The sequence below is a fragment of the Mustela putorius genome, unplaced genomic scaffold (genome assembly GCF_011764305.1).
Source record: "Mustela putorius furo isolate JIRA1106 unplaced genomic scaffold, ASM1176430v1.1 tig00000174_pilon_pilon_pilon, whole genome shotgun sequence".
Taxonomy (NCBI): domain Eukaryota; kingdom Metazoa; phylum Chordata; class Mammalia; order Carnivora; family Mustelidae; genus Mustela; species Mustela putorius.
In genome coordinates, this window is record NW_025421304.1 from 40371374 (window position 1) to 40389143 (window position 17770).

A 17770-nucleotide genomic window follows, 5' to 3' on the forward strand; every position below is an offset into this window, starting at 1 on the left:
AGGACACCTCGAGAACCAGCGGAGGGCCCTCATCTGACCACATTGGTGGCCTGACCTTGGACCCGCGGCCTCCAGGCTAGAAGAAATCGATCTGTGCTGTCTACAAGCCTCGGGTCCCCAGTATGGTGCTTAGCAGTCTGGCTGAGATAGTAAGGACCATGGTCACGGTCCTGGCTTCCAGAGTGGGAGGAGCGAGCGCTTTCCACACTGCCAAGACCCCTGGGGAGTCGACACCCACGAGGAACACGGGGTAAGGCGGAGAAACAGAAGCCTCCCCCAAGGATCAATGAGCCGGGAGCAGCGAGCTCCCCGGAAGGCAGAGACACCAGCGCAGCGGTCGGTTTGTCCTACCTCGGGTCACCTCTGCCCCTGAGCAGGAGGGTGCCCCAGCCCTGGCAGCATGCCTGGCCACAAACGGGGTCACACAAGCTTTGACACTCCTCCCACTGAAAGGGGAGGTCCGTGTCCCCTGCCCTTGAACTTGAGGAGCTCATGCCTGCTTCCCCAGTAGCGTCCCGTGGAAATGCTGCCATGTGACTTCTGAGGCTCAAAGGCCATGCAGCCTCCCTCTGGTCCTGGGGGACGCTCGCTCTGGGGGTGGAGGTCCACAACCCCGACCCCGCCAGGCCGGAGGGGGAGGCCACGCTGGGTGCTCAGATCCATGCCCCACTGAGCTCCCGTACAAGCCCCTGTGTCTGCTGCCGGCCGCCAGGACGTCCAGCCTGTGGATCTGACCTCAACCAAACGAGACCCCTGCCAGTGAGAACCGCCTCGCTGGGCCCTTCCTAAATTCCCGAGTCCCCAAATCCAGGGCAAAATAAGATGGTGGTTGTCGTCCGCCATTTGATTTTGGGTAATGTGGAGCAGCTGCTGAACGACCAGGTGGTCACTCCGAGCACGTGTAAGCAGAGACTTGGGTCCCCAGAGCTCCATCCCCAACTCCTCCACCAGCGGTCAGGGCTCAGGGCCGGCCCAGGCTTTGGGCGGGGACAGGAGCTGGGGGAGGGAATTCTAGGCGATGGTGCCCCATACCTAACTGGGCGCTGGTTACAGGGATGGAGACGTGGACCGGCAGGGCCTCTCTCTGCCCTCAGAGACCTCCCAATGTCATCAGGTGCCTCTGAAATCCCCACGAAGGCCTGAGCTGCCACTTGACATTCAAACCAAGCTCCTTGACACACAAACCCAGCTTCATCCTCTTTGCGGTTGCCGGGAGCAAACATCCCCATGGAGCCTCTGTCCGCAGACCCCTGGACCGCCCCCCCAACCTCACTCCCATTGCCCGCGTCACTGCTCCTCTCCGTCAGTTCCCAGGTGGTGTCACCTCCTCAGGGAAGCCCTCCTTGATGCCTCTGACCAAGCCCAGTACCTTCAGAATTTTCCCTCCTAGTGCCCGACTTCGCTTCCAGAAGGGGCTTATCCTTACCTGTAATTGTCCCGAGTTCTCTGACCAGAGCTAACTAACACCCACGAGCCGCAAAGCCGGAGACCTAGTTTGGCTCCTTCTGTTCCAAGTGTCAGAAAAATCTGGAGCATGCAGAGCGGACAAGACCCAGTGGTGGGCCTGACGTAAGGAGAGCTGAGCCCCTACGGGACACCTTCCTGATCACGGCTGCCCCTTCTGCCTTGTGACTCATCCCAGCTGTCAACATTTCTGCTAAATTTGCAGACGGGGAACCCGAGGCCCAGAGAGGTTAACTAACTTGCCTAAAGCCACACAGCTACAAGCAGAGGGGGCAGATACTAGCACCCAGTCATCGCTGGGGGTGGGCTGGAGGGCTCCTTCCCACTCTGATTTTGGGTTCTGCCCTGACCCTGCCAGAGGACAAGGGGGGTTCGAATCCCAGCTCTGCACCTGCTAGCCAGGTGGCCTCAGGTGGCGCACATGCTCCGTCTCCCTAAGCCTCAGTTTCCATAAAACAGGGACACAAATGGCCCCCATTTCTTCAGGCTGTTGCTAAAAATGAAATAAGGGACTGAATATGGATGGAACTTGCCCCCAGTGGCTCCACCAACGCCTGTTAGATCGGAATACGATGACGGCCTCCCTCTGTCCCGTCAAAAACTCCACTTTTCCCAGACAAACCAGACAAGCCTGTTTTTTGAAAAACAACAACAAAAAAAAACATTTATTTCTGTCAACTGTTTGAGGACAGATGCTCTTCCCGAGCCCAGTACAGCACAGATTTCCTACCCCCAAATGAAACGAGCAAGGAAAAGAAGAAAAGGAATAACATGAACCCATGAACCGTGCGCACGAAGGACCAAGCCAATCTCATCTTCCTTGGGAAAAAAAAAAATCCTTTTGAACGTGCGCTGCCCACCCGGGATGAACGCCGCTGACCTTCTGGCGCCACGAGGGCGGGGACCTGCTCCACCGGCGGCTCGGTGGCAGCCGCCCACCCCTCCAGCACAGAGAGCCTCCCCGAAAGTGAGGCATCGGCCCCCAGTTCTACCCGAACTCCTGCCGCGCACCCCGGCCTCCCTCCCAGGCGTCCTCTCCCTGGGGGAGCCCCTGAAGGGAAACCAGAAGGACTCCTTGTCCCCGCTGGACTTGGACCTGTGTCCCCACTCTGTGCCACGATGAGACTTCAACCCTAAGGGTAGGAAGGAGCCGCTGCAGACTGCAGGCCCATGCCACGGCCGGGCAACTGTTAAGGCAAATTTTCTCGCTTCTGTTCGGTTGAAGTCGGGCCTGAGCGTCTCACTGCCGAGCACCGTCCCCGTCGGACGGATCCCCAGCTTAGGCAACCCTGAATGGGGGAGTGGGTGAGGGGCCCCGGAGCACGCTCAGGGGTGGGGGGGGTGGCCTGAGCCTGATACATGGGATAGACGTGTGTGGGGGTCAAGGTGACCCCCCGACGGGCACGGTGGCCTCCTCCCCAGAGCAGGTGGGTGCAAAGGGACACCAGATGGCGGCCTGGCCCCCCCCCCAGGCGATGCAGGCTGGTGGCGGGAGAGGCCAGGAAAAGGGTTCACCGCAGGAGAAGCTTCCGCTCTGCTGAGGTGCGTGGCCTCGGCATCAAAATGATTTTTTCCTTAGAACAAGCAAAAGCGGGGGAAAAGGAAAGGGAGATGAAAGAAGATGTTCCATGAGCTTCGGGAGATAAGGCGTGGGGGGGCACTCAGGAGGGGAGCGGGGAAGGGGCGGTGGGCTGCAGACAGGGGGGCGCGTGTTGCCTCTCACGGCGTCTCCTGTCCCTGGTGGGCTGGCGGGCTGGTGGCTGAGGCCAAGGTCCCCTCCCCCGGGGAGCAGGCGGGTGACATTGCAAGGGGCAGGGCGAGGGCGGGGGTTACTCCGTCTGCGCGTCGTAATTGGCGCCCCCCGCCTTCTTGAGCTCGCTCTTAATGAAGTCTTCCTCCAGCTCCTTCCGATCGCTGATCACAAACTCTTTAGCAAAATTCTGTAAGAACAAAATAAAACACAGAGTTCCCGTGAAGAAGGGACAGGATGAAAGTGTTGCTCAGAGAACACACCACAAAGTCCTGGAGCCTAGACTACTAAGAAATGATCAAAATAAAAATTTGGCGGCAGCATGGTTTGGCAAGAGAGGAAGAAGTCGTGACTGGAGATCAGGAAGTGGATGAAGTCGGGATACAGTGTAGAGAGACGGTATGGCGGCCGGGGGTGGGGGCCCGGGACGGGTCCTGAACGGTAACTTGTGCCCATTTCCATGGTGTGAACATGTGCACCATGGTGGGCTGCAGTCACATCAGCCACTGATGAGCTGAACAGGACCAGCCACTGTCCGCCCTTGGAGTTGGAGTGCACAGACTTCAGCCACAAATCCCTGTGAGCCTGGCCCACATGACGTAAATCTCTGTGGCATGAAGACGCGTGACAGGTGATGTGGCTCATCTGAGAACACTGAGCCACAAAGAATCAACAGTTATTTTGCTACATGGATCCCCAAGACTTCAGCAAACATGGGAAATTTCAGGACGGTGAAAGAAGAGAATACAAAGAAATTTGCCAAAATATGAGTAACAAATCAGAAGGTCAGATTATCACCCCCCCCAAAAAAAATCCACAAGAAAATAGCATAAACAATGACCACCACTACTTAAGTGCCGATGGGTACCAGGCAGGGTCACACATTGGCAAACTTAATTCTTTTTTTTTTATTTTATTTTTAAAAAATATTTTATTTATTTATTTATTTATTTGACAGAGAGAGTGACAGAGCACAAGCAGGGGGGACAGTTGGGGGAGAGAGGGGGAGAAGCAGACTTCCCGCCGAGCAGGGAGCCCGATGCAAGGCTCGATCCCAGGATCCCGGGATAGTGACCCGAGCCAAAGGCAGCCACTCAACCATCTGAGCCACCCAGGCGCCCCAGCAAACTTAATTCTTAAAACCCTTTAATATGATCCAGGAACTCGATCCCTAGAGAACTACACAAAGGAAAGAAAGCACACATCCCCACAGACACTTGTCCACAAATATTCGCAGCAGCATTATTCCTAACAGCCAAAATGTGGAAACCACCCAGATGTCTGTGGACAGAAAAGCTCTATAGTCTGTCCGGGTGATGGAGTATTACTCTTCCGTAAAAAGGAATGAGGTGCTGATACACAATATCCTGGATGATCAAAACCTTTGAGCCAGACATGAAAGACCACGGATACTGTACGATTCTGTTTATAAAAAATGTCCAGAAAAGGCAAATCCACGGAGACAGGAAGTAGATCTGTGGTTTGAGGGGAAATGGGGGGCGGTGAGTGCTAATCGGGATGGGGTTTCTGCTGGGGGGATGAAAATGTTTGGGAACTAGAGAGGGATGGTGGTTGCACAACACTGTGAGTGTACTAAATGCCAGTGAATTGTAGAATTTTAAATGGTTAACTTTATGTTCTCTGAATGTCACTTGAATTAAAAAAAAAAAAAAGACTACAAAAAAAAAAAGTCACCAAACCTCCAAGAATGAGTAAACCAAGAGAACACTCAAGGTCAAGTTTCACAGTATAAAGACAAACTGTTTGCCACACCACGCCATTAAGATACTAACAGGGAGGGGGAGGGGAAGGTTAATATTTATCAAGCAACCTGTATGTGCCAGGTGCAGCCTCACACATCTCACTTAATCCTCCCTTGGTATATTAGCTTGCTTTCTTTCTTTCTAAGATAAGACCCAAGGGGTTGGGCTTGAAGAGATTGTGTAACTAGCCCAGAATGACCAAACAACCCTCTGACCCTCTCTACCCATCCCACCATCCTGTGCCGCCAAGCATCAGTGTCTGTCTTCAGCACAGGGACTGCACACAAGCTGGACGTGTGGGCCAGGAAGGGGAACCGAGAACTGACATGTTTCTCAACCTGAGCCCCAGTGCCAGGGAGCGGGGGCGGGGTGGCGGGGAGGCAGAGAGAAGAGGAGGAGGAAGCCAACAGCTCAAGATGCCTCTAGCAGGAAGTGCAAAGTTCCCCTGCTGTGTGCTATCTATATATGGCGACTAAAGAAAAATGAGCACTCCTGTTCACGCCTGTTAGCCATTAGGAGATTGAGATTAACAAGATTGAGATTAACAAGAGGTTTGATAAGGCACTAAGAAATCTACAGGGAAATTGTACATGGAGCTATGCAGAGTCCAACTTAAATCCAGAAGCATATGGAAAATAAATCACAGCCAAAATAAGGAGCAATCCGGAATGAGAGAGTCTAGTAAAAATGTAACATAACAATAAACATAAATGAGCAAAATTACCCCTGCAAAATAGCTATGTATCAGACTACCAAAAAACACCACCCCCAAAACTCTATACTACATACTGCAGACATGATTTAAAAACCAGAAGGTGAGGCAAAAATGACTATAGCAAAAAAAACCCAAAAACAAACAAACAAAAAAACCCCCAAAAAACACAGAGAGGCAACTTCACCTGCTCTCTGGATGGGAGAAGCAACTGCCTTCCAGGGGCCAAAGGAATGGGAGGGGGTGGAGCCATGTAGAGGGGGCCCCACCAAGCCTCACAGCCCACCCCCCACAGGATGCTCAATACCCCCAGAGGCTTCAAAGGTGCACTGACACTTCCCCTCAGGGTGTGGACGCTACAGAAATTCCCCAGAAGGTCTGAGTCAGCCTAAAACCCAACTCCCATCGGCCCCTCCCTTCCCCACCGCAGTTCCTTCCAGCAGTCCTCAGAAGGGGCCTTCCACTTGGCACAGTGGACACCAGTGCCCCCAGGGAGTGAGCTTCACTGTGACCTTTCAAAAAGAGGCAGAAACAGCAAAACCAGCCCTGTAGGCAGCTAGACCCTCAATCTGGGAACAACACACTGGATGGGAAGGAGCCTACATAAGGCTAGCCCATAGCAGAGGACCACAGAAAGCACATCTGAGCAAAGCACAGCCACCGTCCCCTTTGCTCACACCTTTAGCCTCAGCCACTGTCCCTAGCACCCCTCCCCGTGTCACCAAACGCCTACAGGGCAGACACAGGTGATGCCGACAGCCGCAGCAGGAGTCCTGACTCTGAAGCAGTGCTAACAAACAGGGAATGTTTCATTTTCTAGCAAAAAAGGGAAAAAAGAGCCCGGCGATACCAATTTTCATAGGATTCTTAGCTAAACTTTACAGATCCAAAATACTGCCATTTTAACATGGAACCAATAGACTAAATCATTACTGGGACCTTCCATGCTCTTTTCTATGCAGGAACTTTTCGAAACCCTGTGCACATTTTATACACATGGCACAGAGCAAGGCAAGCAGGCTAGACCCCAGTGCTCAGCGGCCACGTGTGGCTGATCACGGGCGGGTCTAGAGTGAACAGGAAAGAGTCTGAAAGAATAATGTGCTCCGTCAAGGAGAATCAAGAGTCATAAAACAGTTCAGCTGATAGGAGTGGAGGAGGGGGATTTTTTTGGGAGGCCGGGAAATGTTCACTGTCTTGATCCAGAATTTTAAAAAAAACAAACCTTAAACTCTGACATTCACCCCCTCATTTGATTAAAAAGCCGAGAGGGGAAGCAATCCCTCCCGGGGCCCACAGTGGCCTCATGGCAGGGGCCCCAGTGCAGGGGGTTGGGGGGCAGGGTCCAGCCTGGTCTGCCTTGTCCTCTCTCTCCCTCTGCTCCAGACTGCCTGTACCTCCCACCACAGCCTGTCATACCCTCAAGGCCACCAAAGCCACATGTCAAAGGCTTCAAAGAAAGAGGGGACTGTCTGGAGGCACAGTCACCTGTGGGTCCAGAATGCTCTTCTCTGTCATATCTAGGAACACTTTGTCCCTGGCTCACAGCTTCCAGAAAGAGGCCTTGTGAGGCCCACCCATCTAAACCTGACTCCAGGATGGCCTCGAGACATGCAATAACCCAGCTCAGGACACATTTGTCCCTGGGATGTTTCTCAAGTGCATAGTGTTCGTATTTCAAAGGTCTAACAGACACTGCTTCTGGTGGATGCTTCTGGTGCTCTGTTCCCAGGAAGGGGACTCCAGACAAGGACAGGTTAGAACCAGGCTCTGTACATAGTCCAGCATCTATCTGCAAGGCCGGTTTAAAAAGTGCTTAAAGGGGCGCCTGGGTGGCTCAGTGGGTTAATGCTTCTGCTTTCGGCTCAGGTCGTGATCCCAGGGTCTTGGAATCGAGCCCCACATTGGGCTCTCTGCTCAACGGGGAGCCTGCTTCCCTTACTCTCTCTCTGCCTGGCTCTCTGCTTATGTGTGATCTCTGTCTGTCAAATAAACAAATAAAATCTGTAAAAAAAATAAAAAAATAAAAAGTGCTTAAATACTTGCCTCCCCTTGGTTTTAAGCCATTTCACTTTTTTTCTAACTTTTTTTTTTTTTAAAGTAGGCTCCACACCCAGTGTGGAGCCCAATGTGGGGCTTGAACTCACAACCCTGAGATCAATATCTGAGCTAAGATCAAGAGTTGGGCACTGAACTAACTGAGTCACTCAGGAGCCCCTAAGCCATGTCCCTTTGAAATGGCTCCCAGCGGCCTGGGTTTAAACCCCAGCTTTTGTCCTGAAATGTGCTGGGCGTGGGCTTGGGGCTTGGTGCAAACACAAACAGGAACAGTTGCCCACTTGCACCTCCAGCAGTTGGCCCTCCCCAAGAACCTCCCTGGGACTTCCCACCCTTCCCTCCAACACCCCCCCCACCCCCATACTCTACCCCCCGCCCCCCGCCCCAGTCTCCCCGTGTGCAAATGAGGACAAGACCTACATCCTGAGGCTGTCGGGAGGATCTGAGGGCTGTGCATAAGGCCTGGACACTCGAGGAGGGTTCCCAAGAAGGACAAGGCTATCAGGGGAATCTGACATGGAAAGTTTCCTGAAATGCTCAAGAGTGAAGGGACAGGGAGTGGCTGGTTCCTCTTCTCTCACCCACAATGCTTTCTTCATCCCCACCATTTATTTTAATGAAGGAAAGTCCAGGCCATTCCTCAAAATAACCAAAGCAGAGACACGGACACCTCCTCGCCCTTGCAGAGAGAAGACAGCAAATCCCGCTGCAACCCAAGAGCTGGGCACCTCCAGCCACTGGGGTAGAAGTGTCGGGTCTGCTCCCCGGAACACTATGACTAACCTACGCAGAGAATGTGGGTGTAGAGAAAGGTCCGGGAAGACAAACTGATGTGGAGCTTTGGACACGTAAGTTTGTGATGACGGCAACGCACACTTCTACAAACTTGGGTGAGGGAAGTTTTTTCGGTATCATTGTATCCAAAGAGATACAATGGTGCTGAGGGCTCTCGGAGAGTCTGAGAGCAGAAGAAGAGAACCAGATGGGCCTCTAGAAATGTCCCACGGGAAGCAGTTAATGGTTCTGGGCCCTGGTCTCTCGCTCCATGAAAGAAGAGAGCAAGACAACAGGCGGTCCTGGCGCTTTCCCACCAGCCGTCCAGGACTTCGACTCTAAGCCACCAGGCAACATGGGACCAAATTCTACAGTGGATGCCAGAGTCTGAGTGCAGCGGGGAAAACTGGCGCAGGAAAGTCAACTGTGGGATCGGAGACTGGCTTTCAACAGGGAGATGCGGGCTAGCTTCAGGCCCATCCCTAACCCCTGCACTGAAATGCCGGGAACAGAATCTCTCCTCCCCCGCGTGTGTGCTGGGGCAGGGGGTAGACGAGACACATGCTGACCTCAACAATGTATCTTTTCCCCAAGTGGGTGAAGATTAATTACAGGCCAAAGAGCTCAGTGTGCTGAAGGAAAGCTGTCAGTGCCCCCTGCCTGCGTTGTGGTGGGAGAAAGGAAACTTCCAAGGAACAAGGACCAGATGAAAATGCACAGGATCAAACCCACCGGGCGTTCAGCGGCCAACCCCTCCTGCGCCCCCCACATCTGCCCTCCTACGACCATTCTAAGGCACTTCAAAGGCCCAGGTTTTTAAAATTCTTCTAGCAAGGTATAATTTACTCAAAAAGAACAGGTTCTTGTAACAGGCATGAGTCATCCTAGAAAAGGGGAAAAAACAAACAGCAAAATGGCACGGTCTCGCGTTTGGCAGATTCGGGAACAAAGGCCCCTGCGTCACCCGTGCAGTTCACAAATGACATGACCCTACTTCGCTAGGGAGAAAACAGAGGACAAGGGAGAGGCATTCAGTCACATTTCACGGGGGCACTGGGAATTTTGGCTGCATCTGGACCAGTGAGAAGCCCCGATGCCCATCTGCTGACGTCTGACTATGGCCACATCGAGATCGGAAATGGCAGGAATGTGGGAAGCACGCTGTGGTCCTCCCGCACCCACAGCGGACGCCATCATCAATGATGGCACTTTTCGCATGGGTCCACACTCAGCATCAGAAGCCTTCTTAACCCACAGCCCCCGCTATTGATCAACGGACAAGCACAATTAAACCCAGGCTTATGTTTTCCATTTCCGCCTGGTCAAAACTGTGCTAGCCTTTCTTCTCGGCCACACCCACTTTGGGGAATTTTTCCGGGAAATAATTCAACAGATTATTATAATATATACTCACAGATGTTCATTGTCAGCAAACACCAGATTGTCTTCCCATTTCAACAAAACCTGAGTAAGTAGATAGTATCCGCATCGAACACTTCATATACAGCAGGAATTTGATGCCATATTTTATTGAACTTCTACAATGCCGTGAGTTAGATATTATCATCCCAAATTTTCAGAGGGAGCTCAAGTTCAGGGAAGTGAAGTGGCGGACAAGAGGTCACGCCTGCTGAGTGGTGGGCTGGGTGTGGCCCCCACCATGAGGCCCGTGCCAAGGTCATTACTAGGAGCGGGCACACCCACCTACCACACTCCCTGAACAGAACAGTATTCAGACATTAAAATTATGAAAACCAAAAACACATTCATGAAATCGCTATGGGAGGTGGGGGACTGTGGCTCGTCACCATTTCATTTCTTCATTTCGTCTGAACCATTTTTTAAAAAAACACAGCGCCCTGGGGGAGGAAACAGGCGGCCTGGGGCTGGTTCCAGAAGGGACTCTCTAAGGCAGCGTACCCAGGGACAGATACTGGCAAGAGAAGTACAAAAGTGAGGAGTGGCCCATGGAAGGGACGAGAAACAGGACAAATCTGAGGGACACAAGCTGCGAAGAGCACAGGCAGCTCCAGCCCAGCAAGATCATGGGGGACACGTGTGTCCCCCACGAAGAGGAGGAGACTGGACTCGGTGCTCGGGGCTCCTTTGGGGAAGACCTGACTGCGCTCTAGCTAGGTCCCTGCGGCAGGGAAACCAAACCGTATGCCGGTGACTGTCAGGAGGCAGGCTGCTGGCGGGTGACCAGGCGGGGCCCTGCCACCACTGGCTGGCTGAGGGCTGGGACCCATCTGGAGATTAGCGAGGGGGTACCCAGGCCCCAGCCCGCTGGGTAGTGCTCTTGGCTTGTGCAAGCGGCTGCCATTTCTGCTCCAGGCTCAGAGCGTGGGCCATCCTCCTCTCTCCCCGAAGAACCGTAACTTCCTGGGAGCAGGAGCACAGACTGGGTCCCAGGGCTCCCCACAAGGAAAGTGGGCTCTGATCCTCCACCAGCTGCTTCTGCCTTGGCTCAAGGACACACGCATCCAAGCCTCAGCCTTCACATCTGAGTAGTGGGTGTAATGACAGCACCCCACCCCACCCCGATACCCACACAGCCCTTCGCAGGCTGCCTGGGGCTTTGTATTTCTGATCAGGTCCTCTGTGTCTTAAACACAGGACACAAGCCACAAAAAGCCCCTTTGCCTGAGCCCAGGCGCAGGTGAAATGCATGAGCACAGAAGGCCCTTTCTGGTTTGGAGAATAAAGGGCTTTTCCATAAACCACGAGCTTGAAGAAGCACCCACATTCCTGGTGAAAACAAACAGCTCACACCCTCTGGAGAGCCTCAAAGCAGCCACAGCCAGTCCCCAGAGTACCGGGTCCCCAGAGTGCTGGGCAGCAGCAAGCACTTTCAAGGGAGGGCAGTAGCCCCAGAAATCTCATGACGCGGACGAGTGTGCATTCTCCCGGCCAACCAAGGCGGCTCGCACCTCGGCTTGCTACAGGAACAGAAGCACAGTGTTTGGAAATCCCAGTCCACCTCCAAATCCCTCCCTGTGTGTAACCAGTTTCCACAATTTAATATAATCCCAAGACCGGATGCTGAACATTTAGGAATGTTCTTCTTCTGTCCTAGGAATATGCAAAAAGTAAGGCAGTCTGAGGCCTCTGTGAACAGATTCGTTTCTCCACTTTTTAGCACCTGTTTTCGTACTCCTCTAGGCACAAGGGGGCTCTGGAAGCAGCCATGGTCCCTGCCCTCCTCTTCTAGGGTCATTTACTTATAATTCATGGAAATCTATCATTCATGGGATCATAGGAGAAACACAGAAGGAGCGGCCGATTCCGAAGGGGGCTGGTAGGAGAATGGAAACCTTCACCAAGAGGGAAGGTTCTGAAGGATGAACAGAAGTTCACCAGTCACCCAAACAGAGAAACCCTTTCTCCACCCCTTGTATTTCTTTAATCCTTCCAACGGTGCCATGGGAATTAACACTCTCCTCTTCACGACAGCTCTTTCACAGATTCAAAAGATAAAGCTACTTGCCTGAGGTCCCGAAGCGAAGGGCTGACAGGGCCAGGAGATCAACTTGGGCCTCACGCCCCCTTAAGCCCCTGATCTTTTCCATTTGACACAGCAGCATCTTTTTCTTCTTTAAATCAAGTGCTTAGCAGTGATATGCCATCTCCAGTTTTTATTTTAAAGGCCCTTCCATCAAAAGGATGGAGTAAGTTTAAAAATAAATCTAAGAGGTTTATTTCCCACACAACTTCTCCAGAGCCTTTAATGGGCCATGTGAATCGAAAGAGGTAGGGTTTCCAAACCGCATGTGACCTCAGAACATTTTCTTGGTGCTGAGGACTCTGGAAATGGGCCGCAGGGACAGGTGACCATGTTGGGGCTCTGGGACTAGGTGGTCTGGGCGCCAAGCAGGGCTCCGCCATGCCCAAGCACTGGGACCCTGAGCAAGTGACCTGGCTTCCCTGGGACCCAGGCCCCTCATCTATAAAATGGGGATAAGGGTAGAACCGGCCTTGTTGCAAAAAATTAATGATTTTAATAGGGGAACGTCCTAAATGCCAAGCACATGGCGGGGGCACAATAAAACTACTGTTATGTGCATTATTAGCACAGTGGTACACAGACGTGGCCTTCTGGCTGGACTGTTAGCTCCGTCTGGTCTCAGCCCTGTGGGGTGAGAGGTCTAGCATTTATGCCGACCCCAGTCCTGGGGTTTAGAAGCCGTGGGAATTCCCATTAAGCCATTAGTTCCACACTGTCGCTGAAACGTCCATCCTTCCTGTCCCCGCTGCTTGTTGGGGGCAACATGGCTGCTCTCCTTCCCCAAGGTCGAAAGCAGAGACGGACCCTCTGGTCTCCCCACCCGGTGAGCCTTCACAGGGTGTTAAAAAATAAATAGAAGGACCACATGAATAAAGCCATTCTGCAAGGCCAGCACGATGCATCACGGATGGAGTCTGCTCTAAATCAAGACAGCCTGGGCCAGTCCGGACAGCAGGGCCCTAGCAGGGGGGCCTGCATTGTCCCCGTAATCCCGCATAGGCGCCAGAACAATGGCCCGTGTGTTCTGTCCCCAGCACCAGCCGGGCCCTTCTGTGCGGCAGGCGACAGGCAGGGTGGGGCAGCCAGGCATGCTGTCCATCCGGCCGAGCCCCCCTCCCTCTGCAACAGACCCCGGTCCGGGTGTCACCACTGTCCAGCCCGCCTTGCCCGGAAGCCCATCTTGATTGTCTTGCTTTCCCCTGGACATGGACCCATCTCAGTTTCTCAGCCTGGCACAGAGCACAGCCTAGACACCCACGGTCAAAGCTTCTGACTTTGAATTCCTCTGGGCACTGGGCTGGATCTGCTGCTTGTGAGCCCGGGCTTTGGGGCAAGTCCTAGCAATGCCCCAGGCCTCAGTTTCCCCATCTGCTAATGTACCTGACAGCAGGCCCGGGGGAGGGATGAACCGGCTGACATCAGCAGCGACCAGGGTGAGCAAGGCCGGGACCTCTGGGGGTGCTGACAGTGGGGACTCCAGTCCAAGCCATGTGCAGGCCAGTGAGGCCACGTGGCTCGACCACAGACTTATCATCTCCTAAGGAAATAATGCACAATGAAGATGGAGAGCCAGGCCTCAAGGTCTTGTCGAAAAGGGGAAGCCAGGGGGCTCTTGGGTGGCTCAGATGGTTAAGCAACTGCCTTCAGCTCAGGTCGTGATCTCAGGGTCCTAGGATCGAGCCCTGCATCGGGCTCCCTGCTCAGCGGGGAGTCTGTTTCCCCCAGCTCTGCTGCACCCCCTGCTTGTGTTCTCGCTCTCTGTCAAATAAATAAAACTTAAAAAAGCAAAAAAAGAAAAAAGGGGAAGCTGGGAATAATAGTAGCTACCACATCCAGGTCCTTACCGATGTGGTTCTAAGCACCTCCCCCTATTTGCTCAACTGTGAGAGGCAGAAACTGCGTTACCCCAGTTCTGGACTTCAGAGGACTGAGGCCCAGAGAAGGGAAGAACACACCCAAGATGGCCAGCAGGCGCTGCCGCTGGTGTGCACACCAGCGGCTCAAAGAGCTGCCCCCCCCCACTGACAAAGTAAGCTGAGGCTCCTTTAAAGGAACATCGCCCTAGACAAAAGCACCACATTTTTTAAATGAAAACGTTTCCGAGTGTGTCAAAACGGAACATAACAAAGCAAGTCAACCCACTCAACTCTTCATTTCATAGATAAGGAAATTACAGCCCAGGAAGGGAGAGTGACTTGGCCATGGCCAGGCAGTGGGGGCATGAAGACTGGCCTTTTCGGATTCCAGTGTCTCTTACGTCCATTTCTATCGACTCCATTTCATGCAAGGTACCAGGGTGTGGGTCTATTGCTTCATTACAATAAAACCCGGGGGGTTACTGGCAATCTGACAGTCAACCCACTTCTTCTTCACGTGGAAATCATGGTAAGAGGCAGGTGGAGAAGTGCTGTGGGCCACAGTCCACAGAATCCAGACTGGCCCATCTGGAGGGTCCCTTAGAGAACATCTGCTCTGAGTCCCTATGAAACAGAGGGGAAACAGAGGGGAAACTGGCAGGTGTACCAGGCTCAGCACTATTTTAATGACTGTGGAAAGACACCAGTGTGCGGTGTAATTGACCCTTTGTAACAAATGGGTACATTTGCAACTGTAGCATACACATGAGCTATTGTGATAGCTTCGGATATTAAAACCTTTTATTTATTTATTTATTAAAAAGATTTTATTTATTTGACAGAGATCAAAAGTAGGCAGAGAGGCAGGCAGAGAGAGAGAGGAGGAAGCAGGCTCCCTGCTGAGCAGAGAGCCCAATTCGGGGCTAGATCCCAGGACCCTAAGATCATGACCTGAGCTGAAGGCAGAGGCTTAACCCACTGAGTCACCCAGCTGCCCCAATAAATAAACCCTTTTAAATGCAGAAATGACAAAGGCAAAAGGTAAAGGTCAAAAATGTCTCACTGCACCTGCAGTTCCCCCACCCTAGTGCACATGGGTGACTTTCCCTTTCCATCTACCAGCATCCCTCTCACACCTGGGAACATGCCTGAGCTGCCAATCATGAAGACCCGCCTCCCTGCCCATGCGATGTGCATGTGACCTAAGTTGAGCCAATCAGGGTCCTTTTAAGGGAATGACAGACACTAAGGGCTCCCTCTTCCCCCTGATCAATACCCAGAAGAACCACCACAGCCTGGACTGTTGCGGCTGTACGGAGGCCACTGAAGCCAGACCCAGAGAAAAGAGAAATGAGAGGAAGCTACTGCTGGAACCCTGGATCCAGCCACACCTAAAGTCCGGAAACTGTGCGCTTCCCAGTTTAGAAAGCCACGCAATTCCCCCTTTTTGCTTCAAGGTCTTTGAGCATTCGGACAAATGGATAACCAACAGTCCCCAGTGAAACTTCACACCGCAGAATTCTATTTCCCGAGATCAGCCTTGGCCCCCGGCTCACTCAACTAAACTGAGCCGAGTTCTAGACCTGAAAGGAACTCTGCAGCCTGCTCGTGGGATGGGGTTTCCTTTGGAGGTGAACGGAAATGTTCTGGAACTAGATAGGGATAGTGGTTGCCCAACACTGTGACTGTGCTTTAACACCACTGAGTCATACGCTTGAAAATGGGGAAAATGAGCAATTTTATGTCACTGTATTTTACCATAATTTTTTAAACGGAAAGACAAAAGGAGACCGGCAAGATTCAAAAGACCGTCCCACTGGCGAGCGCTCTCTCCCCACACGCCCTCCCTTCCCTGCTGGCCACGAAGGCGCAGGTCCAGGTTGGCCAGCGGGAAAAGGAATGAGCGTGGAAGGTGGCATTCAGCAGGAGACCTTTGGCCCCGAAACAGGCACTCGGGTATTTCTCATTCTGCTCCCACAAAGGAGAGCCCTGAAAGCTGGGTAACCATTAAACCCCAAACGGACCCAGAGAAAAACAGCCCGTGGGGCTGAGTAGGGGGCTCCCCAGAACCAGGGTGTTAGCCAGTGATGCTGGGGAGGACAGGAACTCCATGACATTTATGAAATAAACACTGACTGTCTCCCAGACCTGGTGCTAACCTGCTCAGAGAAGACCAGCTGATAACTCAGACCTTTCTAAAAATGATTTTCATACCTGTGGACTCTGGGAACCCCGCCTCCTGAAAACGTATCCTAAAGAAATAATTCAGTGGGAAAGCCAAAGGAGCTGCATTTATTAAAATGTTGGTTAGAACATTACTTACAAAAATAAAAACTGGAAGCAGCCCAAAAGGCCAACAACAGGGGAACACGGAGTACATTACTGTGCACCAGTACACTGAACCGCACACTCAGCCACCAGAAAAACGCTCGTGACAGAGACTGCAGCCGTATCACTTATGAAATTACTCTGGTGGGGGCGGGGGAGTGGTGCCCACCTAGTATGATTTTCGGGCTGAGATGCACAGGGGCGGGGGGAGCTCGCCTCCAGAGCTGGCAGGAAGAACGGAAGACAGGCCACCATAATGCAAGGATGGGAATTCTTTTTTCTTTCCTAACATGATTTTTAAGCCCAAGTTTTATTTGTGGGATAATTTTAGACCTACAGAAAAGCGGCAGGAGGGACATAGGGGAGTTCCCACACACCCCACACTCCATGTGCGTGTTGGCTAACATCGTACATTCCTGCGCTAAGTTGGCACAATGGAGAATCCGACCCAGAAACGTTACCATTAACTAAACTCCAGACCTGGTTCCGATTTCACCGGTTTTTCTGTTCCAGGATCCAATCCACGATACCACGAACCACACAGCCTATGCTTGTGTTTGTTCTGTTTTTGGTTCTTACAATTCAATGGCTTTTCCCATAGTCTCAGATCTGAAGAATATTTCTATCAGCTCAGAAAGCAAGCCCATACCACGTTCTGATCGTGGGCTTTGAGAAACCCTTTTGCAAAAGGGAGAACCCTTTGAAGGAGAGAACTCTTCCTCACCTCCCTTCCACCCCGGTTTATCTTTCTGGAAATCAGACATTCTCTTTTCAGTGGGACCCAACCCTCGTCCCACACGAACCATCTCGGACGTTTCTGATGGTGTCAATTTTGGTTACATCCAGACCAGAGAAACACCCGGCAAAAGAGCCCTCTACGTAAAACTTAGGAATCTCAGGGGCAAAACCCCTCTTCCTACTAACCTAGCAAGGGCTGGGGAGTACAGGTGTTTTTACTGGCACCCATCGTGTGCCAGACCCCGGTTAGAGGACATGCACGAAGTCTCCCGCTGTGCCCTCACAGCCACCCCTGGAAGTCAGCCGCCGTCACCCATGATCCATGTAGGCAGTGGCCACCACTTTGGTCATCCTTCCAGCCCCCTTCTTCACGAATCACCTCCCCCATCCCAGAGGTAGGCCCTCAGCGGCCACGTTTCCATTATGTGGTGGTCAAGACCACAAACCCAGCTACAGCCCCCCGCCCGCACCCCACCCACAGCCCTGGGAACACGTCCTCAGTGGCTCTGGGGATCCAGAGATGTGGCGTGGCTTGCTTTCCATCCTAGGAGCTCAACCCAGCCCACCCCGTCCCTGGGGATGGTGATCTCGGTGAGACGCGACCCGCCCAGACCCAGAAAGGACCCAAGACCACTAACCTGCACGACCTCCTTCACCAGGGTCTTGTCCGTGCCGGTTTTGGCGCGCTGCAGCCCGCTGACATTCTCGCCGATCCACGTGATGAGGGCGAACTTGGACCTCTTGCTCATGGCGTCCCCCGTGGTGAAGCGCACGAAGGCAAACAACCGGACGTCATCTGTCGTCAACGGCAAGAACAGGGCA

General features: G+C 52.8%; 1 protein-coding gene across 1 annotated transcript in view; it reads right to left on the reverse strand.

Annotated features, from left to right (window-relative positions):
- Window positions 1–2098: 2098 nt before the first annotated feature.
- Window positions 2099–17770, reverse strand: part of COTL1 (coactosin like F-actin binding protein 1) — a 39128-nt gene continuing 23456 nt past the window's right edge. Inside the window, exons 3-4 of the mRNA XM_004753886.3 lie at window positions 17587–17744; window positions 2099–3404 (exon numbers count right to left, since the gene is read on the reverse strand). Of these exons, the coding sequence (XP_004753943.1) occupies window positions 3294–3404; window positions 17587–17744 (269 nt within the window). The 3' untranslated portion in view covers window positions 2099–3293. The remainder of the gene's footprint in view (window positions 3405–17586; window positions 17745–17770) is intronic.